Genomic DNA, 24,738 nt, shown 5'->3' on the forward strand with positions numbered 1-24,738 from the left:
AGACGACAGCGCTGTCGACGAACAACCGTCGTGGTTGGATGCTGACAGAGACCACGATGCGTGCGACCACGGATGCATGGGTCGTTTGAGGACGTGGGGAGCTCGGCCACACCCGCGATGCCACTCGATCGCTGGCCCGTTGAAAATCCAAGATATATTACGCCATTTAGCAGGTCCCAGCGACGCCGGCCCCTAGTTGGCGCTGCGCTTCTTCTTTCCTCGCCGTTCGCGGCCTTTCTGCGCGTTCGGGTTCATGCGGCCGTACCCGACCGTGATGGCCGTTTGCTTTTCGGCTTTGACGCCCAAATCGTGAGCGACGTGCTCGCCAAACGCGCTCTTGAGCACCTACATGCCACTCGTCAAATTCTCGTCGTCGCGGCGACCGACTCCGCCACGCACCTTGGCCGACGTTTTTTGGCGCTGCGCCCAGATGCCATGCATGAGCTGGTCTTCCCGCAGCAAGAGATCACCTTGGCGGCCGCCCGTCGGCATCGGGAGCGAAAACTTGGACCCGCGGAGGTTCTACACATCAACAGCAGCATGACCGCCATGCTCGTTTCCGAGTCGTACCGCCGGTCGGTTCGCCCGCGTATACAGCGTCAACTGCTCGGTGTCTTTGTCGAGGCTGCACGCAATGCGCTCCATCAAGTTGTTTCCGCACACGGGGCAAAATTTGCGGTCGAGCTCGGTGGTCGTTTTGAAGCACGCGGCGCATTTGAGGATCCACTGCTTGACGCGGTGGATGACCATCCCGTCCGTGCTGAGGAGGTGGAGTCCCATTTGCACAAGGACATTCTACACGACGACGACGTCAGCCCAGCCAAATCTCCTGGCATCGAAGCCCCCTCTCGACGCGCCACCGCCTCCACACTGCGTGCATCCAGCACCTCCACACGCACACACATGGAAAACGCCGTCCACTCACGATAGGCGGCAGCAGCGAGAGAAGCCGCCACTTGAGAAGCGCCGACGTACCTGCATGGAATAATCGGTCGTGATGCACCCGACTTGGATAGACGCGTCGATGGCGTGCGTGAGCTTGCCGCTGCCAAACGGACTCTGCGCGAATTCGGCCATGTTGGTGCTGTTGATCCAGTTTTTGCCGTCGTCGCCGTCCGCGCCGGCGTTTGTGGACGCGCCAAAGCCTGCGCTGAGAATCCGCGACTTGACTGTGGCGTGGATGCGACGAGGGGCAACGACGTCCTCAGGGGATGTTTTAGCGATGGAAGCGTCGTCGTCTTCCGGCACGGTAGAAGGCATGGTCTTCTCGGGACGAGCGTCGAAAGACGGCGCGGTCGTTGTGTCAGAGTCTACCAGGACGTGGAGAAACCGGCACGCGTTGCCGAGGGTACACCCCGAGTCCGAGTTGAAGTATCGGCAGGGCAACTCGATCGCTGGCAACGGCTCGGCGTTCACGACAGCGTTGTCCTTGAGGTTGTGGCTAAATGGGCATGTCGATCCGTTGCGGCACCCGCCGGGACTCTGAATGTAGCGGCATCGCACCTACAACCGACGATGTACGCTCGTCGAACGGGAAGCAGGTCGCACCTTGGAAGCGGGGACCTTGGGGCCCGTGACCTTGGTCTCGGCGACCTTGGGCGTCTTGCGAATGTGGTCGGTGCCATGGAGTTCGCGTTCAAACATGTACGTCAGCGCCATGACGCGCAAGTCGGTCAGCGACAAGAACGAAAAGTCCCCCGTCAAGCGCGAAAACGCCACGACCGCGTCCATGTCCTTCTCGGACGGATCGCGCGTCTTGAGCTCCATCGGGAGACGTGCGACGAACCGACGGGACTTGGAGTCTTTGATTTCGGCCAGCACGTCGCTCGTCGTCCACAGGTTCTACACACACACACATGATCAGTCGTCGTGTGTGGAAGCCACGACCGACGCACTTCGGCCACGCTGGACAGATCCGCGCCCTTGATCAAAGCACCGGCATCGACCACGAGATGCGTCAACTTGTTGGCGGACGTCGTCATGGCGGCAGCAACTCGCGGAGTTTATGACGCCAGCAACACCAATCAATTCGAGGGAGGGGCGGAAGAACACGGACAGTTGATATGTTTCACTTTTATCAAGCTCCATTTCACGCCAACCTAGCAAACGCGACGGCGTTTTCGCGAATATATTGCAAAAAACACAGCTTTTGCACGAAATGCTTCAAATTTGAGGCGTTGTTTGACGTGGAGATGGTCGGATGTGTGGTCGTGCGTGGCAGAGGTGGTGTGCCGACGTTGAAGGCGACATTTCACAAGTGTGCAATTCCCAGCTGCGCGCAATGGCTACAGGCTCGACATGAAACGACGATGCCCGTGCTCTCTGCTCAACGGACATGCAACCCTCGGCATCGAGTTCACGCACAGCATACGTGGCGGTCTACATGACGTGGTTGCACCAACGCGCCAGGACGAGGTGACCTGACGACGGACGAAGGCGAGTTGCCGTGGGTGGGGTGTACACACAGCCAACAAGCCACGCACCACGTCGTCGATCCCATCGTTTTCGATATGTGTCTTTTCAGGAGCCACCCGATTTGCTTGAACGCTTCTTTCATGTGTCCACCCGCATGTACAACCGCCGCACGGCTCCGCAGCCGCCGACAGAGGCGAGTGTGTGGTCAGCTTCCGAGCCGACCCGACACGCTGCACGACTCTGGCTGCAGTAGAAATGCGCTAGCGTTGGCTTCCCTCACGAGCCACAATGCATGCACAATGTGCCGTTCGAGGACCACATAGACGCTTTTTCTTGGTTATGATAATCCATGGAGATCGCATTCTCTGCCGAGCCTTGTTCGGTGTCGTTGCCCGGGCGTCCATCGTGAGTGTGGCACCCGACTTGTCGCACGCCACATCGTTGCAACGGTGCAGCTGGACGACATGCGTGCTGGGTGGAGGGTTGTTTCCAAGCCGTAGAGGAGTGCCCCCCATGGCGCTCGCTCGCGGTGCCGACCGCATTTGTGCATGGAGAGTAAATTATAATATGTGGCGTGGTTGACGCTGGCTATGGAGGACTACAAGTTGAATGTGGTTCTGCAGCTGGCTTCGCTGGCTTCCTCGTCCATGGCAAGGTCCATCACGTTGCGCATGCTGTCGAATGCTGCGAGATTGGTCGTTCTTGTGGACTCCATGGCGCTCAACCATTCGAGTTTGCTAACGTCGTCGATGGAGGTTGGGTCGACGATGGCTCGTTGGGAGGGAAACAAGCTTCGAGAGCTTTCCACGGGACTCATCCACGCGATGTCAACCCCCATGGTTTGTTGCTGAATCATGCTGCGATACGATCGCATGGCTGTGACCATGTCCGACGGCGCGTCGTCGGCCACTGAAGAATGTTGGGGCGACATCACTGCATCCAGCTTGACATGGTGGACCGTTGTCGGCGGCAGTGCTCGCGACGACGCAGGCTTGGTCGGAACATTGATGTCCACGGCGACGGTGGCGGCGGTTGCCCTGGACGACCCGAGTTTCACGCATGGATGGGATGCCATGTTCGTCACCATGGACGGTTGCTTGCCAAAGTACACGTCGAAGTCGTCCGACTGCCGGGCAGGTCCAAAGTATGCCTGGGCATCGTTCGTCGTGACGACTTTGTCTGTGGACAGGGCCGCTGCGCCTCGAAGCGTATGTTGTTTCAAAAAGTAAATGCCACCGTAAACGAGAATTGCGCCAACGACGACGACACCAACGACCAGTCCGACAACGACGCCAGGTCTCAAGCCGTTGCCTTCCGAAGGAGGTGGCGGCGGTGTCGTCATCGTGGTCACCAGCTGCGCTTGGGCTGTGGCGGCCACGACCACCGCGATCGCAGCAGCGCGACACCTTCGATGGTCTGTCATGTGCAGGTGCGAATGCGAATTGCCATGGCCCAGACGACAGTCGTCAGAGAGAGGAAGCGGCCGGAGGGTCCGCGAACTGGAGCCGGAGCATGTTGCGTTGGCGCTGGGTGCGACGCTTTCGTGTTTACTCTTGAAGTTTGTATAGGGGCTGTTTCGCCCCATTATCTGCGAGCTCGGACATTCGAGGGGCGGCGAGTTTATACTTGAAGTTTGTATTGGCCTCGCCATGCTGCTGTCGGATTTCGAAACGCCCGCGGAGGGCGATAGGGTGGGGCGAGGAATTCCTTGAATCTAGACGAAGGTACTGTCTACGACTGCGGGGGGGGTTGTTGACCAAGAGCGCGACATGGAAACGAGGTGGGTTGCGGACAAAGGAGTACTAGCATGCGCCAGTGGCTGGAATCGATCGCATGACGCTGTTTGAACGCTGGACGTGGCGATATGGGGCTTGCCACCATGCTCGTGGGTGTGCGGTCCCTTGCTCGTTGTTACGAATATCGCACCGCTACGATTTGGTTCAATATATATATTTCATGCAAGATTATTTTGTGTGTTCTCGACTTACGTGGACGGTATTCATCAAGTTAAAAACATACATCCTGAGTTTACGTTGGGTACCTGTGTGAGATATATTGAACATGGGTCATTGTTTACTCCAGAGTTTGAAATATTCTTGATGGGATGTTTTGAGCAATTCGGTGCGGGTGGGCAGACGAAGGAAGCCTGTATTAGGTAGCGGACCGTTCTTCCAACGCATTGTACTGAACTTCGCACCATGTCAATATTTCTTGCTCTGTCGCACCCCCAAGTACATTTCGTTCGTTCTTACTCAACAGAGGATTCGTTAAAGTATGCTACCAGCGTTCACCTTTCATAGTCGGTCAAATAATTGGACGTTGTGGACTCACCACAGAAGTGGGGTTGGTGGGTTGTTCTAAACGTGCAATGCATTTCGTGACACAACGACGCTCGTAAATTTTTCGGTATCCGGACAATTCTCCAGCCCCTGGGGTGTTGCCCAGAGGAATGCGCTCGACGTCGTGCTTCGCACAGTCGACGCGCTGACGAGTCCACCGAGTGTGACCCCATGGCGAAATGATATGTTGCACGAGGCTAGTGGCAGGGAATTTCGAACCACCCCTGCTTGCTGGCCCGCCGTTGCGTGCTCTGCGCCGCGTCGCTTGAATGATGCAAATACAACGTAAAGTTACGTTCGAATTGTATAATACCAAGTGCGACCGAGCCCATCCATCGTTCCGTGTCCAAGCGATCGAGGTCAAGATTCATGAGCGTTTGGCTAGTCGCGCGAAGGCGGCGACCCCACAGCGGCTTGGACCAGACTCTATGCATGTCCCTCCATTTCGCGGCGACTTTATGTGATCATGGGTGTGCACCGCTAAGAAAACAACTTCCGCCTAGTGTTCATCAGTTCGACATGTGACATGTCAAACATAGCGAATGTTCTGGCCGGATTTGAATCAGATCATGTAAATCTGTTTGGAAATACAAATCTCACTAAAAATCCGGGCAGCTGTAGGTTAAATTTACAGTGCTGGGCATCAACCAGTCAAATCAATCGTAATTTGAATGAAAATCCCAACAAAGGCTTGAAATGTACATAGAATTAAACATTAAAGTCTTCGTCTGGTGCGACACTTGAACATCCAAGACACTTCGTGTCTCCATATTCGACACTGGTCGCGCCCGAGGCATTGTGTAAGTGCCCGTATCTGGTCCAGGTGGGAGCGCGCAAATATCAGGCGCATGTTGACACGCAAAACCTCTCAAGACGTTGCCTTCATATATACTCCGGAGTACGAATATATCGCAAAGGCGACCCCAGCAACCCCCCTGGCGCCACCACGGGCACCCCTACAGTCCTCCCTGCTCCCAACGCTAACAAACGTAAACGTCGGGAACGCCAAAACGCCAACCGCAAACTCGGCGCCCAAGGTCGTAACCGTGCTGACGACGCTCACCAACAATAAGCTCACGGCCACTACTGCATCCTCCTCTTTTTGCATAGCATTTTGAAAGGTCACATACTTAAGTGTAATGTATATCTTTCTCCGGAGTACGAATATAGTTTTACCACATAAGAAATAATAAACAGGGCATTTTTGTGGAGTGTCAGAAGTACGCTGGATGGAATAAAACCAAATTTCTTTTCAGAGGAAGTTTGGTTACAGGTTAAAAGCAATAAAACCGCCTCTTGCAACAATAAAACCCGCGCTTGTATTCTGCATTCTGTTCCTCCTCGCTTTCCTGCTCAATGATTATCGCGATGGATCATCTTCGCGGCCTCGTCGTAGAGGGCGTAGTCGTAGAATGCTGGCACGATGCTTTTGATCAAAGTCAGCTTGTCGACGCTCATTCGGGTCAGGCGGTTTCGAACCTTTGAATGTGGGAAGCCAAAGCTCGAGAGTTCCGCACGGAGGCGGCACTCGACGTCGCCATGCTGGTAGCTTGATGGCAATCTACCGCAGCTCGGGCCAGTACTGCTTCAACATTAGCTTGGCGCCGTTGGCCAGCATCCTGAAGCGCGACGAGTCTACGTTCTTCTCTTGTTCCGGCGCAATCGCAAACTCGGCCCACTACACGGCAATGGTCTGCGCTATCATCCCACCACGACTCGCCGTGCTCGTCGTCAATGGAGAACTTAACAAGAAGTCCTCGGCGACACAACTTATCAGTTCTGACGTACATAAGCTGTATTTTTTATATTTTACCCCCCTTCTTGAAACCATTTTGGGGGCGCCCTCAAATGGATATGAGATTCACAGTCAAAAGAACCTTTCATGACCTTGTTGTAGAAATCCCGCTCGTGCAGTCCCTGGCACGAGGTATACTCACAGTCAGCCAATCCAAGAAATTTTTCATGAAAAACCAAACTGTATTTGGAATACCACAGGCAAGTCAAGTGGGCGAGGCCGTAATAATATTTCATATCCGGAAAACACGTGAAGACATGCCCACTTTCCATAGTCCATCATGCATTGTGCAAAAAGCATTCACACATGAATCTCGTGATCTCGATCGAACCGCTATGCTGCAATTCCTCTAGACACGTTAGAGGGGTGATTGCACGTTCCCTCGTCGTGCATTTGTTGACGCTGCCGACACGTTGCATTGGTGTGTACGATGAATCAAGCGACAGGACATTCGCAACGTCCACGAAAATACGTCTAAAAAATGCTCTTGTGTTTTGTATGCTAAAGTGAGAACTCCTCGGGCTCCTCTGCAGACGATTTTTGCGGAACCTCAATATTTGAGTTGGACAAGTACACTGTAAGTGACACGGCGGTAGCGCTGGGAGGAGTCGTGGAAGGGACTACACGTCCTGTAAGTACATCTTTTCCCATCTTCCTTCATTGGTCGGCGATGAATGGCCAGTCAACATCGTCCACTCACCATTTTGCTCGAGGCGCTAGCTGCGGGCAGCCAGCGCGGCGTGGAGGATTGTCAGTAGAGTCAGTAGAGTCGTACTTATCCAAATATTGATTACTATTGAAAATTTCAATAAATTTCACGATTTGAGGAATTTGATGGATTTTTACTTGATGGGAATTCACCACAAGGATGATTCGTCGGGCAAGTCTACTTCACAACATCGTTTTCGCCAAAGAGGAAATGGTGATCGTGATCTTTCCATTCCGTTTGCTGGCTTCGCCACACAACTTCCAAAGACTTGTTTATCTAACGATTCAAAACTCCACACGACTAGGTGGAAACGGATCAGAGCAATGGTCGAGTAATCGTTGTGGACGTATCGGTTGTGATTCTTTTCACATAATTATCCTGAGAGCAGAGAGTTTAAACGCAGTTTTAGCGTTCCTTCCGCATGAAGCGGATTATCCGGATGCGTTATAGAATTATGAGAAAAACCAGAACGAGGAACACGTTTTTTGTCCGGGGAATTTTATTACACGGAGTAACACGGCCACGTGACAGTGCAATAATAAAATAGATTTACAATTCGTCAAAGTTTTGCCTAAAAATAGGTCGATCGTCCTCTGCAACATCAGCCCACTCTTCCACATATTCCCAACCAAGATGACATCGTCGACGTCGGGGCCGTCCGCGTCGAAACGGGAGCAGATGGACATGCATCGAGAGTACATGAAGAGATATCAGCAGCAGGCATCGCACCTCACAGCCGAGACGGTCAAGTACAAAGACTACTACGAGACGCTGGGTGTTGCCCGGACGGCCACGCACGCCGAAATTCGGTCGGCATACCGCACGCTCGCTTTGCGCTTCCACCCCGATCGAAACCCATCCAAGGAGGCTGAAGAACGATGGGACGGTGTGCCTGCCGCGTACGCAGTGTTGAGCAACCCGAACGACCGAAGTATGCACCGCACCATACCCTCCTCTCTCCAAGGGATTCCCATTTCACGTTGCTATGTTAGGCGACTATGACGCGTCCCTCGAGACCCGCGACGCCCTCGTCCTGTTTTACTCCACGTACAACCCCGCCAAGCTCGATCAGTGCACGATTCAAGCCGTGATCGACGGCTGGCACGGACGCGAAGTCGAGTTGTTCCGCATGCTCAACGACAAGTACGAGATTGCACCGCATCAAGGGACCAAGTCTGGCAAGGACGTGTGCGACATCTTGCTGCCCGAAGACAAGGCAGCATCCATCGCGCGGGACCACTTGGCAAGCGCCGAAGTCAAGCCGGCGTCGGTGTCATTGTTTGACTCACTGCTGTCCATGACGCAAGGCATGTGTGGTTGCGCCGCCAAGACGTACTACGAAGTGAACTCGCAAAGTCCAGGATTCATCGACATTCCGAGCAACTCGAACACGCCGGGGACGGCGCCACCGGCCGTCGTGGGCGACGGGAAGAAAGTGGTCGACGAAGACGCCAAGCGTAATGCCGCGGAACGTGGTGTGGCCGCGACACCGGCATCGACACTGACAGATATTCCGCTGGACCCACCCGTCGCAGTGCGTGGCGCTGGGTTTGCCACGGCCGTGTGACCGCAATGCCGCGACGCCACGGCGGCGATGGCGAACAGGAAGCATGTGTATTTAGAAAGCATGGCGTGGGGTTTTTAGTTCGAAGTTTGGATTTTTCGTTCCATGTGAAGGGCAGGTTGACCACCGGGACAAGTGCGCGCCGCTCTACGAGCCCCGCACGCTATATCTATTTGGATGAAATTGCACGCCCAGTCCGTCGCCCGCCGATGGGTTGCTGCGCGCCGCGACCAACTACGACATGCCGCCGTTCCCCATCTGTTTGAAGCATCTAATTCAAGACATCCAGGACGCTGGGAGCGTGACGAAGGGCTAGCCACCAAGATGGCAATGCGGTCGACCGTGAAGTGCGGGCTGACGACACATGCATTTGGGGACACAAGCGTGGGGTGCACGGCGGCCGCACAAGGTCGAACCCTATCTCGCTTGCGCTCCATGCAGCAGCAGCAGCAGCAGCACATGGCGACGTCAATCATGTCAAGGTTTTTCGCATTCAAGGTACAGTCGTTCATGTGTCATAGCAACCAGTTGGATTCGTGGTCGTCGGGCAGTTTAAGCGTCCACAGTCGGTTCGCCGGGTTCAGCACGGCGTAGTCTACGAGAGACAACGGTCAGGTTCCGTTGAGGCAACCACACACTGCGATCCATCGCAGGTCCAAGCAGCGCCATGGTTGCAGAGGGATGGAGGAGGCACGACGGACCGGTCAAGAGCGTTTTTGCCAACATAGCAGGGATCGCATACTTTTGAATCACGTCATTCCGCGAGATGTGCACGGCGTTCGCGAGCTACAAGTTGGCCGGAACGCGTTAGTGTTGTCGATGTGCATGTTGCAGAACCACCACAACGCGTGGCCACGATAGCTGGCTGCGCCATTCCGAACCATTTGTGCACGACCCCCGCATGAAGCCAGACAGTCCAACCAACACGAGCTACGCAGTAGGACGCACCTCGGCGACGATCGCGGCGCGGAAGTCAGGATGGTCGGGCAGCCGCGACGATTTGGCCACGACACAACCACGGACGATGGTGGCGACGCGTGGCAACGCCGCGTGGATTTCGTGGCGACTTTCCAGCGGCAACAACTCGCAGAGCTGATTGAAATGAAGTACTTTGTACGTTTGCAGGACGGCAAGGACGCGATCGTCGAGCGACGCCGATTTGTTCATGTTCCCAGTGGAATTCAAACCTGTGTCCGCCGCCTTGTTGTCCATCGCGGTGGCGACGGAGACCGCGTCCGGCTCGTCTTGGCGATAACTCAATGCGTTGAGGTAGGCTTGGGGCGTCACGTCAAATGGCACGGGCACCTCGACGTCACTGAACAACTGCTCGAACTCGTCTTCTTCTGTCGGGTTAATCGTCAAATCCATCCACTTTTCGCTCTGGATTACGCTGCGCTTGTACGCGTATGAGTTTTGCATCGCTGCCAGTGCGCGCTCGGACTGCCGCTTGACGACCTGCACCTGGACTTCTTCCGGCGCTGCTGCGGACGTCGGAGCGACTGGAGTCGACACGTCCATGTCGTTGTCGTCCTTTTCATCCTCGTCGTCCAAATGGGACATGGTCGGGCGCATTTGCAGGATCGACGTCACGGGCGTCAAGTGCAACTGACCGTCGCGAAACACTCCCACGGCATAGTTGGAAACCGGTGCAATCGCGCTGCTTTGCAAAGTCATTCGCGACGGCATGTCCATGTCGTCGTCCTTGTTGTAGTGATCTTCCGTGTGTACGGGGTAGTCCAGCGTCAGCATCGAGTTGACTGGTTTGTACTCGGCGTGGACGGGTCTGCTCGTCATGGGGCGATACACTGGCCGCAGCGGGAATTGCACGACATGACTACACAGAAGCGACAGGGGATGAGAATGCAGAAGGTATCAAGCGCTGCATCATGGATATACATGCTGCCGCGAAGGATGTCGGCCAAATGCACGGGGATCTCCCGCACCACGGGATCATCGGTGGCGTCCGACATGTTTGTTTCACTGGTCCGCGCCAAGTTTCAAACGTCGTGGAATTTTAAATAAGCCAGCAAACTGAATCCTAATTTGAAAAATGTTCATTTTATCACGTGTATGTCATTTAATATTGAGTTGATCATTGGTATTCTGTCGAAACAACGACGTGGCCAGTCGAGAACTCCACCGTCCATGCATGTAGGAATTGCGTAGCGGTCGCAGATTCGTGGAGCTCCACTTGTCGATGGACTTATGCGACGTTGAATACAAGCTGTCGCAATGCAGTACTTGGCGAACTCGATCGACGCTGGTATTCCTGTGGCGTGGTTTTTAAATGCACTTGATATGTTTTCAAAATCCATTTAAAACATCCTCACAAAATATCTTCGTCAATCAAGAAGATCGTCATCATGTTCAAAGTCAGGTACAGCGCCGCGCGCCGCCTCTCGGTCGTTCGTTCATGGGGATCATGCGCGCGCCATGTAGTAAGTATCGCAACGTGCTTGGGTCCAACGTCCCGCGGGAAGAATGGTACGAAGAGCTGCAACTCGATGCAGATCGGCTAGACTTGTACCCGATCGCTGCAACGAGTTCCCAATTCGCATTTCCGTCGCAACTAAATGGTACACAAGCTTCCCTGTTAATGCCATACCGCCCGCTAAAGAATGACGAGCAGGTGGAGCGTGCATCGAGATCAAACCCACAAGCGACACGGGCAAAGCCCATGCGATTCAAAAGGTAATGCCTCCCTTCGTGCATGCTGTTTCGACGTCACGGACGTCCATGTACAGCCAACGTCGCTCCTGAAAGGACACACCCAACGCGTGAACGCGTTGGCGTATGCAACGTACCTTCCGTCGTCTTCAACTTCCATCTTGGCGTCGGGCGGGGACGACACCACGGTCAAGGTGCGCGCCATGTCACGTCCATCCTACATACCTCTTTTGTCGCTCATAGCTGTGGGACACGTCATCGTCGATCGAATCGAGCGTCTGCCTGTGGTCATTCGAAGATGCAGCGGTCAACACACGCGTCGTCGGGCTCGCATTCCACCCGTCGGCGTCGGACGTGCTCGCAGTCGCCATGTCCAAGACGATCGCGGTGTTGAACATACAGCGTCAACAGGCTATGGTGCCGACGTCCTTTGCTCACCCCGACGTCATCACGGGCTTCACGTGGAACTACGACGGCAGGTAAGGGGTCGACCCGCCGCCGCGATTTCTCCGGTCGAGTGTCGTGGAGGCGATCGGCAGCGAAACACGGCAGAGAGCGCCATATCGACGACCGCGCCATGTCCAATGCGTCCCCCGCCCTGCTTTGTTTTTTGGCTGCACTGCGTGATGCTGGCTAGCGATGCCGTCTTCCATCTACACACGTCGTCGACTTTTTTCGTTGACTCCCTGGGAAACAGAAATGACCGGAATTGTGTGTAGTGCAGCCGCGACGGTGTGCCAAGACAAGTTGATCCGTGTATGGGACCCTCGCGGCGATGGGACGGTGGCGACCACCAAGGGCCACCAAGGCCGCAAAGCAGCCGCGATCGCGTGGCTCCAGCCGGACGTGTTTCTCACGGCCGGGTTCAACACGCTGCAGGAGCGCGAATTGATGCTGTGGGATATGCGCAAGCTCGACAAGTCGGTCGGTCGCGAGCGCGTCGACACTGGCACTGGACTACTCATACCAACGTTCGACGAAGATACCAACTTGCTCTTTGTGGCTGGTCGGGTACGTCGTGTGGCTGGCATGTGGTGTGCAAAAGACGATTCAATTCGATCGTTGGTCGCATGCTCGGAGCAAAATTGGCATGCGCGAGAGCGGGTTGTTGCGATGGCCTTCCCGATGGCGACTTGCAGGCCGTGGCATGCCGTGATTTGTCAGAGGGCACGCATTCGGACGAGCCGTCTCGAGTCGTTGGGGTGGACTCAACAACTGGATGCCATGCGTTGCTTTCAAGGGCGTGACCGCGCCATGCTGTTGTGGCTCGGCCAAGTCGACTCTGGGATGCGTTCAGCAGCCACGTCCCGGTTTCGATCACGATTGGATTCTGTGTGCAAGTGGCATGGGGTGTGAATCGCATTGTGTGTTGTTTTTGTTGTTGGCTCGCCGGCGCTCGTCTGCCGCACCGTCCAGAGGATGCAAGTGGAGCATCTAGCGCTCCTTCCCCCATGTAGTCATCATTGCTGGATCGACTCATGCGGGCTGTTTCAGGGCGACAAAATCATTCGCACGTACGAGATCAACGTGGACAAGGCGCCTGCGTTCTCGCCGCTCCAAGCCACGACGTCGTCTCGGCCGGCGTGGGGAGTCGCACGCGTCCCCAAGCGCGCGTGTGCTTTGACCTCGTGTGAGGTCGCGCGGTTGTTGGTGGTGGAGCAGGGCAACGTCATCGAGCCGATCTCGTACACGGTGCCTCGTCGCGACGCTGTCAATCAGTTCCAGGTGAGTGCCCACCGCGCGTGGCGTTGTGTGATGGAGACTTGTGGGTGCGGCAGGCGGATCTGTACCCCGATTCAAGAACGAGCACGCCAGCGTTGACGGCGGCAGACTGGGCCAGCAGACGCGATGCGGCGCCTCTCTTGGGTGCAGTGGTTCCCGCTGCATCTGGGACCGCCGGGGCGGCACTCCATGGCGCGATCGATGTGGCCAACACAAGTTGGAATGCAGGCGGCGGATGGGCAAGTGCCGCGCCGCCTCCGACAGCGATCCTGACACCAGACATCGATGCCCCGGCAACTCAAGCAGCGCCGATCAAGTTCGAGCTGTCGGAAAAGGCCAAAAAGCTGGGGTCGATCCAAGGCAACAAGGTATATATTGCGTCGCAAAATTCACAGCTCGACTCGCCCCCTGTCACCTGTGCTGTGCCTAGTTCAAATACATTACTGGCAAGACGATGGCCCGGTCCGAGTCGTTCCTGAACGTCCCGTCGTCGGATGCGGCGCTCTTGGTCGCAAATGCCACGCACTGGGCGACGGCAATCGTTGGTACAGGCGGCCCCGTTCTCGTCCATCCGCTTGGATCCCCAGGCAAGGTACCATGTCGTGTGGTTTCGATGGGGTGTGCGTGGTTTGGGCGCGAATGCTGGTCTTGTGCGATATAGCGCTGCCGTCGAGACGACGCTGCCATCGTGATGGAGCTGTCCGTAGGTAGATCATGGCGGCATCGTGATCAATTGCCACAAGCTGCCCGTGACAGACTTGGAATTCCATCCATTTCGACCGCAGTTGCTCGCGACGGCCTCTGACGACTGCTCGATTCAGGTACGGCAGCTCTCGACTTGTCGAACATGCGACCAGCGCTCCACGTAGCTGTCGGACTATACCAACCCGAACGAGCGCGTGGTGGCGTCACTAAGCGGCCACGACAAGGGCATCCGGTGCGTCGCCTTCCATCCCAGTGCCAACAACGTGCTGGCGTCGGGCGCGATGGATTGCACGATTCGGTTGTGGGACGTCGGCGCGCAAACGGCGCGTCAAGTGATTCAAAAGTTTGACGACGCTCCGTGGAACGTGTCGTTCAACTTTGACGGGACTTTGCTCGCGACAATTTCACGAGACAAGGTGTGTGTAGGCCGCTTGGAAACGGGATAGGAGGTAGCGGTGCTGATGGTGTCGCGTTCGGCTAGGTCCTGCGCGTTATCGACCCACGCGCCAACAGAACCGCCGCCATGGCATGCGCTCATGACGGTACAGTGCGCTTGCGAACGCTTGGGCAGCGCGTTTGTGGCGGCAGCGCATTCATGATGACGGTGATGCCATGTTGTTTATATTCATAGGAGCCAAGGCGCAAAAAGTGCTCTGGTGCGCACAACATCTCTCGTCGTCGACGCTCGTCACGGTATGTGGTCCCATTGTCGGCATGTCTGCGACAACGGGGATGGGTTTGCTACTAGGTCGGGTTCACTGCGCGCAGCGAGCGCCAAGTGTTTTTGTGGGATGCGCGGAATCTGCTGGACCCAGTGTGCCAAACCACGCTGTACGTGACAGGAGCGGTCGGTGGCGACGTGATGGCGCTGACGACGTTGTTTCGGCAGCGACACGTCGGGAAGCGCGCTCCTGCCGTTTTACGACGAATCGGCCAACGTGATCTACCTCGTCAGTCGCGGCGACCGCACCGTCATGACGTACGAGATCGATGCCGCGGTACGGCCCAACCGATTCACTCTGTTGCGCGTGCGTGCGCCGCCATCGTCGCGCTGGTCGGCGATTGCGTGGCTGATCGAGTCGACGTGTGTCATTTCTTTGGAATGCCATGCGCGCTCACGTTGACTCGTTGCACGGGTTGTTTTCACCACGTAGGCTGGGACCGTCGCACCATGCGCTCCGTTTGCATTCACCGGCGCGCCGATTGCCGGCGCCGCGCTCTTGCCCAAACAATCGTGCAACGTCCGCGTACGCGCACATGTGTCTCCAATTCTCTCGACTGGGCTATCCACATCACGCTCCTGTCGAGTGTAATTGTGCCTGACGTCGTAGGACGTCGAAGTCGCCAAGTTTCTCTTGCTGACCAAGGCAACGATCGAGCCCGTGACGTTGTCGGTGCCCCGCGCGGACAAACTCAAGCCATTTTTTCAAGATGACATTTACGGCGTCGTGCGCACGTACTCGACGGGGGTGTCGCCGGACGCGTGGTTTCGAGGCCACGACCGCGCGCCGTCGACCGAGTCGCTGAATCGATCTGGTACTGTCTCGCGGCATGCACGTCACACAACAGCGACATTGATGCGTGTGGCGCAGGCATGCCGCTGCTGTCGGCACGCGAACAGGACGTGGTCGTTGCTGTGCCCAACGTGATCGAGTTTCAAGCGCAAAAGGACCGCGAAGACCACGCACGCGCCGTTCGCGATCAACAGATTCAGCGACTGCATGCACTCGCGGCGCAACCGACGCTGCACCATCAAGGCGCTGCTGTCCATCCCGACGATGACGACGATGACGACGACGATGGATGGGACGACTAGTAAAGTCCGTTAACAATGTTTTCTACAGCGTGCGGAGAAGCGCGGGGGGGCGGTAGGTGCTTGGCCTGTCGTGGGCTGCCGTCGCGCTGTCACCATGGCGGCCGTCCTACGTCAGCAGGATGAGCGGCGGCGGCCGTCGGCAGACATTGCGTCGACGGCTGGACACACACACACAACAATGGGATGCCTCGTACGTCGTTCTCGAGGAGGGTTTGGTACGCGTCCACGAGATATGGGCTGGCATCGCGTAGTGGCCGAAACGAATCGCCTGGCGTGTGTGCCACCGGCATGGCCGGCGGCGCTGCATGCTGGGCCAAATTGTACACTCCAATCAAGATGCCTGCGCCGCATGCACCGTGAGCGACGCCACGGCGGTCGATGGTTGGTACGTACACCAGAACGCGAGCACAAACGACACGCTTTGAAAGAACGCCAGCCGCGCGACGTCCCCGTACAGCACCATGCCGCCGACCGCGCCAAACTACAACGGATGGATGACATGCCATGGGGCCATGGACGCGACCCGCACCCCGATCCAAAACACTTGAAACACGGGAAACACCATCGCCATGTCGCCCAGCATGAGCGACTGGTTGAACCAGTGGACTTGCACGCCAATCGTGGCGGCCATGCCGGCGAAAAAGATGAACGGGAGCGGGTGGTTGAACTGGTTGCGGCCGTGCAACGTCGTTGTGACCATCTCGGACGCGCACTAGAAGCACCGTCCGTTTGAAACGTGACGATCCATGTCGAGACAGAGCGGCGGCGACGGTGCTGCATCGCTCGCTGTACCTTGCCCAGGAGCATCGACAGCGACCCCATGATCCCAGAATTCTACGTCACGTGCCCACGTTCGTCAAGGTTGGCCGCCTCAACGACATGCTTACAATCGCGTACAAGAGCGGCTGCACGCACACCTGACCGCTTGCTTGGTCCATGTGCAGGAACCGACGTACCCGTGCGCTGGTTCCCAACGACGTCTACGGTTGGTTGCGATGAGGTCGTGGCGGCAAAAATTCGGAGCATGGGGTGGAAGGACCGACGGGAATGGCGGCGTGGACGTCGCCGCTACGGATGATGGAGTGCATAAAGTAGATGGCGGCCGCGACAAACGCCAAGTACGCCAGGACCGACGGGCGTTGAAACTTGACCACGAGCTGCCGCAACACACTTGAATTCGTGGTCCGATCGAACGAACGGCAGACTACCTGTTCGACATTGTATTGTTCGTCTTCGGGAGAGCACAGAGCGATCAACGTGACGCCGAGAAGGATGCAACATGTTCCGTACGCATCGCGCAAGGTGAAGGTCTCGCCATGCCAGATCGTCGAAAAGAAGACGTTCGTGAGGACGGTCGTGCCACCGCCGACGGTCGCGACGAGGGACTGCGTAGCAAAGCTACAACGATCCATCAGCACGATGAAGCGCACGCCGTTGTCGTTGTTGGCGATCGTGGGTCGATTGCATCAATACCTCAACGCTTCGAAGTCCCCGATCGACCCGATCACGACGAGTACCATCCCTAGAATCCAATGCTTGTGGACAAAGTACACTGATGTCGACGAGTTCTCCTTGACATGTTGGGCCGCGCGTGCTTGGCGTTGATGTGCATGCTTTTGCAACTGCACGCCGAGGTTGGAGCATATGCCTGCGGTGATCGTGATCCACATCCCAAGCGCGTTCGACCCCGTCAAGAACGTTGTGTCCAACACGAGCCCCTCGTTGTTGTTGTGTTTGGCACCGCCGACAACGGTCGGGCCATGGTCCATGAAGCTAATGCCGTGCGTTTGCGAATGGAGGTGGGGGGTGGCGCTGACAAGCAATCGAGTCGACGAGGGTTGCTCCCGATGGAATCGCCGAACCTTCGAAGATATCGCGTTCGCGACGTTTCAAAAATGCACAAAATATCGAATATTTACGTTTTTGATGAGTTTCGAGTATATACCGAATCGACGAACTATACTTTTGACGACCGTCAGTTAGATGAATCATTTATATATATGAATTGTTGGAAAATTTGTGTGCTGATGGGCCCAGTGCAATATGGCCCTGACGAGGCATGTATGCGTTGTGGCATCGCCAGCAATGCTTTGTGGCCCAGAGACAACTACATGCAATGAGCGGGACGGCGAAACTTGCTGAAGCCGATTTTGTGGCTCATTGGACTAGCGGTCGTCCCACGCGCCGCCACTGGGATTCCAAAAAGGCCCATGCAGGCACAGGCATTGTGTGTACGATGATTTTCCGATGTCATTACCGTCGCAACGGCCGCATTGTCCTTCTCTCGACGTTCAGTTGATACGACCTATAGCCACACCGAGCCTAAAAGGACACGGAGCGCTCGTCGCTGCGAAGAAAGGTCGCGAGTTTGTCAGGTTGCACGAGCTCCAAACGAAAATGCGAGCCACAGTAGTATATGCAATTCCCAGAGTGCGTGGGTCCCGCTCAACGACGAAATGCCGTAGAATTTCTTGATAAACAAAAAACGCCGACCAGCGCATCGCAGCTGGTGAGGTATCGGTACGGCGGCAGGATTTGCCAGGCCCTTCAAATGCCATCCTGATCATCACAAAGTTACCCTCGTGCCGTCGTCACGAATGGTCCAGGCCATGCACTTGAAGACTACAGTGGGGTTTAGATTTGAAAATGGACGTTTTTACAATTTCGCATATTTTATGAAAAAATCGGCAATGGCGCGAAATTGGGCGATAATCCGGATAAAAGTCCGGATAATGAACACATGCGTGTTCAAAAAGTTGAAAAATTCGCCACCCCAACGAGGGCGGCGGAGGCAGGACAAGCGGCATACGCGGACGGACACAGCGGCCTCTTGTCGGTGAATACTTTTGATACGAACATGCAGACCGATGAAGACAACGACGTCACGTCACCCACGACTGGCGTCAAGCCGGCAACAGACGTCATCCACAACAATTCGTCGACGTTGTTGTTGACGGACGACGTTGACGTCGAGGCACGAGACGACGGACCATATCGCGTGCAAAAGCGACAACGAAAGGCGCATGTGACCACAGACACAGGTGTACCTCTCAATGCATCTGCGGCGACGGAAGTGTCGGAGAAATCGAATTTCCTCAGCACGAACACACAGAAAGCCAAGGTGAAGAAGCGCGGGTTTTCGATCGCACACGAGTTTGAGCGTGAAATCAGCGTATCCACGAGTGTCTCGATACCGCTGGACCTTCAACCGTCCAGTCCTATCCCGTCTTCGACGGCCCCACCGTCCTCGTTAGATCTGTTCTCTCCCAAACCTCCCACGCCCGAGAAAGTCGCGCCTGCCAAGGCCAACACCACTACCGCGAGAGCTCACCGACGCGAAACGATATCTCCAGACCGCGTTCCGTTGGAATCTGAAAGCCATGCTGGGCCTGGCAGAAGGGACACACTCTCTCCTGATGGGTTACAAGGCATCCAGAACCTCGTCCTCGACGAGTCATCCCAAGAAAGCGACCGCGTTGACGGCATGGACGACGACGAAAAAGATAGCTTGGAGAGCAATGCACGCTCGACATCCGCCAGTGAGAGGAGAGCGCGTTCGTCGGCATCGTACCACGACATGAAGCATGCAGTCTCGGATGAACTTCGTTCCAATTCTTGGGACAAGTCCCTGACAAGTCCAACAAACAAAAGCTCTCTCAGTGCAAGTCGTCCAGAAGATCACGTGTCGCGGCGATCCACTTTGGATCCAGCAGAAGTGGCAGGCATTTTTACAGGTCGTGACTCATTGCTCGTGCCAGCGACAGGCCGCCGAGAAACACTCGACCCACTGGAAGCCTTGGCGGTGCTGCAAGGCGGCACATCGTTCACCCACGACCCTACCACAGCAGTCGCCCCTGCAGACAAACCACCTCACGAGCACAACGACGTTGCAACGAAAGCTGCCGAGTCGGCGGCCGCGACCACAAGGGATACCGTCAACCCGGCCGACTTGATGGCGCTTCCAATGGACAACCACGATAGCAGCGACGACGAGAACCAAGTGCTCGGGTCGTTTCGAGTCGAGACAACCGATGGAGAACGGCGTCAAGGCACACACAGCGCACCACAAGATGCTGCTATCAACGGTATCTGACCGCCGAATGTACGATTCTAAACACCATGTGTGCTCGATTAGAACGCAATCGGCTGTCGGTAGTGACGACGTCCAAGCCAGCGAACCTACCATCAGTCGCCCCACCGGTTGCGGCCGCGAGGAACCACCAAGGCCAAGTTGTGACAAAGCCAGGCCCCCACCCGTCCCTCTTTTCTCCTCCCATGCGGCGGAACCAACCCGTACGTACTGCACACTCCATTCTGTCTACGAATTTGTCTGCCCCGCGGCGGTCCATCCCCACGAGAGACTCCTTTGCGAGCGGCGAAACCACTGCCGCCCTCGTTGCTGGGTCAAGCAATCGGCGTGTGTTGTGTGGGCTCTTTGTTTGAGACGAGCACTTGGTAGACGCCGCTGAAGAGCTGCCTGAGTGCGCGGAAAATGGCCGTCCCGAAGAAAGCCGACGACCCCACACCGACCAAATCGGTCGTGTTTGGGTCCCCACGCGGCGCCGAGTTTCGCCGGAACGACCCGTCGACGTCGATGACTCCGATGTGTGCGCAGCGGACCAAGGAAATGTTTCCCCTAGACAAGATGGACAGCGACGAGGACGAAGTCACGTCGGAGAACACGAGCATCTTGGACGAAGCGGATCACTTGATGGACAAAGACGAGAGCGATGACGAGAACCAGAGCTTGTCGTTTCCGTTTGGAAGTATTCGTAGCCCGACGCGCAAGCGAAGCCGCGCCAGCAACGGCGGCATCAAGGGGTTGAGTCCCCTGGACGCCATGGCCGACGCCCGACGGTACGTCTCGAGATGCACGTCGTGTGCGTACAAACTCCTGACGGAAACGTACGTGTGTGTGTTGTTCGACGATGCAGCCAACGCCGCGCGTCGATCGGAGTAAGCGGCCTGCCCCCTCCCCACCTCCCGTCATCGGCGCTCAAACCGTCCCGGCGGCAGTCGCTCTTGGGCGTGAACGTTATGCAAAGCAGCGACTCGTTGGTGATCGGCAGTGCGAAGAAGAAGCCTCGACGAGGTACGATTCCTGCTCGGTTTGTGGCTGACGCAGCTGATCGAGGCGGCTCACCGTTTTCGTGCATGGTGTAGCCACGACCTCGATCGAGTCGTCGTCGTCGGATGACATGGACATCACTGGCGATTACTCGAACGTGGCGAGTGGACCACCATCGTCCAAAGCCACCGCCCCCGACCTCTCGAATGGCCTTGGGGACTTATGGAATGATAACTACACCCCCCCAAAGACCGCCCAGTTAACCGTTGAAAGCTCGGACGATGACGAGGATCAAACTCTCGAGCTGGGGCCGGTGGGCCACCTCCAAGGGGACGCAAGTTTGTTCGCGATCAAGCACACAAGTATGGCTTCAACGACTACGGCGGTGTCGGCCACGACCCACTTCGTGTCGGAAGTCCAGACATCGCTGCATCCGATTGCCGAGGGCGAAGAAGGTGGGTCCTCGCGCAGCAGTTTGCTCAGCCACCTCAGTCTGAGTGACGACGATGACGACGACGATGGTCCCGACGACCCCAACTACGACGCGCAACGTGAATCACTCGTCATCAACTTGGGCGGCAAGTTTGACAAGATGGGATCGTCGGGCAAAAAGAAAAAACAGAATCCATCACCACGGGCGCCCACCTCTCCTTCGTCCATGTCCCTCGAAGAAGCGTCTAGTCGGCCAACATCATCCATCGATGCGATAGATGCCGTTGCATCATCGCCGACAGCGACGGCCGTCGATCTGTCGCTGGGCTCACCGTCACTTGATCCGCCGCAATCCCCGACCAAACCTGCGACGATGCCAGCGTCCCCTGCCGAGCAGATCGCCGACGTCCCTGCAGTGCCGTCGTCGCCCCTTGTCACGTTTGCGGAATTCCTTGCCGCGTTGTCCCTCGATCCTGTCGAGAGAACAGTGCAAAGCGAAATCGTCGCGTGCTCCAAGCTCTTGGTCGTGACGCCCGTGCTGCAACACAAAGATCGGTGGACCCAAGCCATGGACGAACTCTCGACATGGTTATCGGAAATGTCGGTGGAACGCGACCGAGCTGTAACCAAGGCGATTCCATCCTACTTGGCAAAGCTCGTGCAGTCGAACGCGGTGCCTCAAGATGAGGTGCTGGCGCTGTACGAAGCCCACTTGCACTCGGTGTTGGCAGGATGGTATGCGTGGCGAAAGCGGATGGAGTCGCCGACGCACTGGTCAACAGCTCTCACGGCCGTCGAAGCTGACCTGGCCGCGCTGCAACGTCTCCGCATCGGTCGCGACGAAGCGCACGAGCGCGCCGCAGTCCAGAAGCTCATGGCCAAAGAACTGGACATGGAGCGATCCCTGGAATGGATCCAAGAGCACCAAACCCTTCGCGCCGAAGCGGCAAGTCGCATCGCGAAATTGGAAAACGAACTTGAGACGCTACAGCTCACATTGGTGCAGCACGACCACGACATTGCGCTGCATCGCATGAAGCTCGATGAGACAAGTGCCGCCGTGTCAAACCAAAAGTTGAACGAAAGGATACACCTCGTCCAAGAGCGCGAAGACCTGTACCACATCGCGTCGAGACTGTCAAAGTGGGCGCCCTCGACGGTCTCGGCCGCCGCGCTGGAGCTTCATTTAACAATCAAGTCGCTCAACTACATGGACGGGATCACGGTCCGCGTGAAAATCGACTTGGCACAAGCAGGCACGACCCGCGACAAACCTGTCGACGTGAATGTGGCCCCTATCGTCGCACGCAAGCAGCCGTCGATCTTTTACGACATTGCTGCGCTGGTTCGAGTGACGTTGCTGGATCCATCGCGCCTGGAAGCAGTCGGCGCCACGACGGTGAGCCAACCTCAGGGAGTGTCGACGTTTCTCCAGTGGGCCGAAGTGGACGTGATGCGGTCCATGCGGCTGTGGAACGACGTGGAGCAAGTTGTGCTGCAGTACGCCGTCGCGACCGACTTGGCGGCGCGGCAGATTCGGATCGCGTTCGTCTCGTTTCAGAGCCTCGTCACGCTTCGCGTCGGCCTTCCCCTGACTTCGCATTTTTACTTTTCCCGGTCCATCCAGCCCACCGTGACTGTCGAGCTCGGCGCGGCCAAGGTACGTCCGAATCATGCCGTGGGAGCTCGGTACATATCCATCGATTTAGAATGACCATGGCGCATGTCTCGGTGGCTGGAATGGCAGCACGGACCTGACCGTGTGTTGTGTGGTGTAGGTGGATGTGGACGAGTTGGTTCGGCGAATTGAAGCCGTGCCCCGTGGGTTTCGCCGACTGCACGCCATCTGCACTGCTGTGACGACCTACATCGAGTCGCTCGTGTAGTCCGGTCGCCGCAGCTACGAGCTGCAGCATCCGAGACCGTCAGTAGAACGAGTGGCTGTCGCGGCTGTAAATAGTGCCCCCCCTTCTCTCTGACGAATGTTTTCTTGGCTCGACGGCACACTTGCATCTGGATGTGAATTAATAATATGGCCATCGCCGCCTAGCTGCAGAGACACCGCCGCAAGTGCCGCCCGAAACGACGGGTGGTGCAGCGACGCCGCTCCGTTGCTCGCTCGTGTGTCGCTAGATGAAGGGTTGCGTGGTGGCGGCGTCGACCTGGCACTGCGACGTGTTGGACCCGAGCGACACGGACGGCGCTTCGTACGTGAAGCCGTTGAACATGGAGGGCGGGATGTTTTGCGACGACCCGGTGCCAGCCATGCCGTGGCGGTGGAGGCTCACGGGGGTGTGCACGGGCATTTCGGTAAATTCTTTTTCAAAGTTGGACGTGTCACCGTCGTCCTTGGCTTGTGGGTCGCTCGGTCGAAATGGCGGCTCGGCCCATAGGAGACCATCCCAGTCCACGGTGCGGAAAAACGGATGCGCTTTCACTTGCACCGCGCCGTGGCCTTTCCGGCCGCCCAGCCGCTTCTCCGGGTCTCGATGCAGCAACGACCGAATGAGCGACGCAGCGTCTGGGCTCAAGTAATGCGGAATCTCTAACGGCGCGTCGCGGATCCGGGCATACAAGTCTTGACGATTCCGTGTGTACCACGGCGGCATTCCCGTGAGCATCTCAAATAAGACCATGCCGAGGCCCCACCAGTCGACGGCGGTGCCGTGGCCAGTGCGGGCCAGCACTTCCGGCGCCAGGTATTCGGGCGTCCCGACCAACGAGTTCGCGCCGCTCGCGACTTCTGTGACTTCCGTCTTGGCCAGTCCAAAGTCGGCGAGCTTGACGTGCCCCATCTCGTCCAGCAAGATGTTTTCCGGTTTGAGATCGCGGTAGATGACGCCGAGCGAGTGCAAGTGTTCGAGGGCAACGACCAGTTCCGCCGTGTAGAACCGCGCCATTTCCTCCGTGAACTTGCCAAGCCGCGTCAAGTGGAAAAACAGTTCGCCGCCCGGACAATAGTCCAGCACAAAGTACAGCTTGTCCTTGGTCTGAAATGCATAGTGCAAACTCACGATGAACGGGTGCGACACGACGGCCAGAACCCGTCGCTCCGTGCGCGTGTGCTCGACTTGGTTCCGCTTCACGATGTACGCTTTACTCAGGATCTTCATCGCAAACACCTTGGAGTTGTCGCGCTTGCGCACGAGCGTCACCTTTCCGAACGACCCCTTTCCGATCACACGGATCAGCGAAAAGTCCTCGAGGCGAACGGCATTCGGGTCGGACGGATTCGGAATCAAGTCTTCCACCATCGCATCATACGCGGATGTATCGGTCGGCGTCGTCATCGACATCGTCGCAAGCTCTGTATCAGGTGCACCTGGAGACAGATACCTTGGTTCGTTGCTTCGTCGACCGTGTCCTGCGACAGTCGTCCACCGCAACGTTCCGCGTGGTCGGTCCCTCGGTAAATATAGATGCATCGTCACTCGAGGCATTTTCACGCCATTTCACTTGGTATTTGTATACCTTACAAAAATCCAGTCATGGGCCGATGACTCATG

General features: G+C 56.7%; 8 protein-coding genes across 9 annotated transcripts; 3 read left to right on the plus strand and 5 right to left on the minus strand.

Annotated features, from left to right (window-relative positions):
- Window positions 1-65: 65 nt before the first annotated feature.
- Window positions 66-1,994, minus strand: H310_07431 (hypothetical protein). Its single transcript, XM_008873177.1, has 6 exons — window positions 1,896-1,994; window positions 1,549-1,842; window positions 976-1,503; window positions 571-795; window positions 400-522; window positions 66-345 (listed from the first exon to the last, which is right to left on the minus strand). Exons 1-6 carry the CDS (start codon window positions 1,980-1,982, stop codon window positions 193-195), a joined length of 1,410 nt encoding a protein of 469 aa, XP_008871399.1. The 5' UTR covers window positions 1,983-1,994; the 3' UTR covers window positions 66-192.
- A 960-nt stretch (window positions 1,995-2,954) lies between these two features.
- H310_07432 (hypothetical protein) lies at window positions 2,955-3,959 on the minus strand. Its single transcript, XM_008873178.1, has one exon. The coding sequence runs from the start codon at window positions 3,836-3,838 to the stop codon at window positions 3,014-3,016; it is 825 nt and encodes a 274-aa protein (XP_008871400.1). The 5' UTR covers window positions 3,839-3,959; the 3' UTR covers window positions 2,955-3,013.
- Window positions 3,960-7,846: 3,887 nt separating this feature from the next.
- H310_07433 (hypothetical protein) lies at window positions 7,847-9,752 on the plus strand. Its single transcript, XM_008873179.1, has 2 exons — window positions 7,847-8,189; window positions 8,251-9,752. The coding sequence occupies exons 1-2, from the start codon at window positions 7,892-7,894 to the stop codon at window positions 8,823-8,825; spliced, it is 873 nt and encodes a 290-aa protein (XP_008871401.1). The 5' UTR covers window positions 7,847-7,891; the 3' UTR covers window positions 8,826-9,752.
- H310_07434 (hypothetical protein) lies at window positions 9,295-10,829 on the minus strand. Its single transcript, XM_008873180.1, has 4 exons — window positions 10,719-10,829; window positions 9,771-10,656; window positions 9,524-9,608; window positions 9,295-9,417 (listed from the first exon to the last, which is right to left on the minus strand). Exons 1-4 carry the CDS (start codon window positions 10,790-10,792, stop codon window positions 9,338-9,340), a joined length of 1,125 nt encoding a protein of 374 aa, XP_008871402.1. The 5' UTR covers window positions 10,793-10,829; the 3' UTR covers window positions 9,295-9,337.
- Window positions 10,830-11,171: 342 nt separating this feature from the next.
- Window positions 11,172-15,732, plus strand: H310_07435 (the record flags this gene model as incomplete). Of its 2 annotated transcripts, XM_008873182.1 has the most annotated exons (18): window positions 11,172-11,199; window positions 11,262-11,398; window positions 11,452-11,513; window positions 11,567-11,683; window positions 11,733-11,968; window positions 12,209-12,500; window positions 12,984-13,214; window positions 13,268-13,579; window positions 13,642-13,803; window positions 13,919-14,032; window positions 14,081-14,332; window positions 14,398-14,458; window positions 14,548-14,609; window positions 14,665-14,747; window positions 14,806-14,914; window positions 15,071-15,163; window positions 15,248-15,452; window positions 15,509-15,732. In XM_008873182.1, the coding sequence occupies exons 1-18, from the start codon at window positions 11,186-11,188 to the stop codon at window positions 15,730-15,732; spliced, it is 2,766 nt and encodes a 921-aa protein (XP_008871404.1). In that variant the 5' UTR covers window positions 11,172-11,185. The 2 variants fall into 2 exon arrangements, with proteins under 2 accessions (XP_008871404.1, XP_008871403.1); XM_008873181.1 differs by lacking the exons at window positions 11,172-11,199; window positions 11,262-11,398; window positions 11,452-11,513; ... (1 more) ...; window positions 11,733-11,968; window positions 12,209-12,500 and having other exon boundaries at window positions 12,826-13,214.
- Window positions 15,696-17,616, minus strand: H310_07436 (hypothetical protein). Its single transcript, XM_008873183.1, has 9 exons — window positions 17,206-17,616; window positions 16,941-17,130; window positions 16,776-16,889; window positions 16,620-16,712; window positions 16,525-16,566; window positions 16,262-16,444; window positions 16,126-16,213; window positions 15,927-16,072; window positions 15,696-15,838 (listed from the first exon to the last, which is right to left on the minus strand). The coding sequence occupies exons 1-9, from the start codon at window positions 17,499-17,501 to the stop codon at window positions 15,755-15,757; spliced, it is 1,236 nt and encodes a 411-aa protein (XP_008871405.1). The 5' UTR covers window positions 17,502-17,616; the 3' UTR covers window positions 15,696-15,754.
- An 876-nt stretch (window positions 17,617-18,492) lies between these two features.
- H310_07437 (hypothetical protein) lies at window positions 18,493-23,309 on the plus strand. Its single transcript, XM_008873184.1, has 6 exons — window positions 18,493-19,817; window positions 19,868-20,025; window positions 20,192-20,589; window positions 20,667-20,824; window positions 20,896-22,892; window positions 23,011-23,309. Exons 1-6 carry the CDS (start codon window positions 18,590-18,592, stop codon window positions 23,116-23,118), a joined length of 4,047 nt encoding a protein of 1,348 aa, XP_008871406.1. The 5' UTR covers window positions 18,493-18,589; the 3' UTR covers window positions 23,119-23,309.
- On the minus strand, window positions 23,222-24,642 carry H310_07438 (AGC protein kinase). Its single transcript, XM_008873185.1, has one exon. It carries the CDS (start codon window positions 24,526-24,528, stop codon window positions 23,362-23,364), a length of 1,167 nt encoding a protein of 388 aa, XP_008871407.1. The 5' UTR covers window positions 24,529-24,642; the 3' UTR covers window positions 23,222-23,361.
- Between the last annotated feature and the right edge of the window lie 96 nt (window positions 24,643-24,738).

The sequence above is a fragment of the Aphanomyces invadans genome, assembly GCF_000520115.1.
Source record: "Aphanomyces invadans strain NJM9701 unplaced genomic scaffold supercont1.14, whole genome shotgun sequence".
Taxonomy (NCBI): domain Eukaryota; phylum Oomycota; class Saprolegniomycetes; order Saprolegniales; family Verrucalvaceae; genus Aphanomyces; species Aphanomyces invadans.

What these genes read in the sequence shown, in the direction of transcription:
- H310_07431 (XM_008873177.1), bottom strand. Translation starts at nt 1,982, where the DNA reads ATGACGACGTCCGCCAACAAGTTGACGCATCTCGTGGTCGATGCCGGT. An exon ending in CCAAGGTCCCCGCTTCCAAG is followed by an intron (nt 1,504 to 1,548) that starts GTGCGACCTGCT and finishes CGTCGGTTGTAG; the next exon opens with GTGCGATGCCGCTACATTCA. An exon ending in CGCGGGCGAACCGACCGGCG is followed by an intron (nt 523 to 570) that starts GTACGACTCGGA and finishes GTTGATGTGTAG; the next exon opens with AACCTCCGCGGGTCCAAGTT.
- H310_07432 (XM_008873178.1), bottom strand. Translation starts at nt 3,838, where the DNA reads ATGACAGACCATCGAAGGTGTCGCGCTGCTGCGATCGCGGTGGTCGTG.
- H310_07433 (XM_008873179.1), top strand. Translation starts at nt 7,892, where the DNA reads ATGACATCGTCGACGTCGGGGCCGTCCGCGTCGAAACGGGAGCAGATG. An exon ending in GAGCAACCCGAACGACCGAA is followed by an intron (nt 8,190 to 8,250) that starts GTATGCACCGCA and finishes TTGCTATGTTAG; the next exon opens with GCGACTATGACGCGTCCCTC.
- H310_07434 (XM_008873180.1), bottom strand. Translation starts at nt 10,792, where the DNA reads ATGTCGGACGCCACCGATGATCCCGTGGTGCGGGAGATCCCCGTGCAT. An exon ending in GCGCCGCGATCGTCGCCGAG is followed by an intron (nt 9,609 to 9,770) that starts GTGCGTCCTACT and finishes GCCAACTTGTAG; the next exon opens with CTCGCGAACGCCGTGCACAT. An exon ending in GGCAAAAACGCTCTTGACCG is followed by an intron (nt 9,418 to 9,523) that starts GTCCGTCGTGCC and finishes TGTCTCTCGTAG; the next exon opens with ACTACGCCGTGCTGAACCCG.
- H310_07436 (XM_008873183.1), bottom strand. Translation starts at nt 17,501, where the DNA reads ATGGACCATGGCCCGACCGTTGTCGGCGGTGCCAAACACAACAACAAC. An exon ending in GGGGACTTCGAAGCGTTGAG is followed by an intron (nt 17,131 to 17,205) that starts GTATTGATGCAA and finishes GGATCGTTGTAG; the next exon opens with CTTTGCTACGCAGTCCCTCG. An exon ending in AACAATACAATGTCGAACAG is followed by an intron (nt 16,890 to 16,940) that starts GTAGTCTGCCGT and finishes GTGTTGCGGCAG; the next exon opens with CTCGTGGTCAAGTTTCAACG.
- H310_07437 (XM_008873184.1), top strand. Translation starts at nt 18,590, where the DNA reads ATGCAGACCGATGAAGACAACGACGTCACGTCACCCACGACTGGCGTC. An exon ending in CCATGCGGCGGAACCAACCC is followed by an intron (nt 20,026 to 20,191) that starts GTACGTACTGCA and finishes AGCACTTGGTAG; the next exon opens with ACGCCGCTGAAGAGCTGCCT. An exon ending in GAAGAAGAAGCCTCGACGAG is followed by an intron (nt 20,825 to 20,895) that starts GTACGATTCCTG and finishes TGCATGGTGTAG; the next exon opens with CCACGACCTCGATCGAGTCG.
- H310_07438 (XM_008873185.1), bottom strand. Translation starts at nt 24,528, where the DNA reads ATGTCGATGACGACGCCGACCGATACATCCGCGTATGATGCGATGGTG.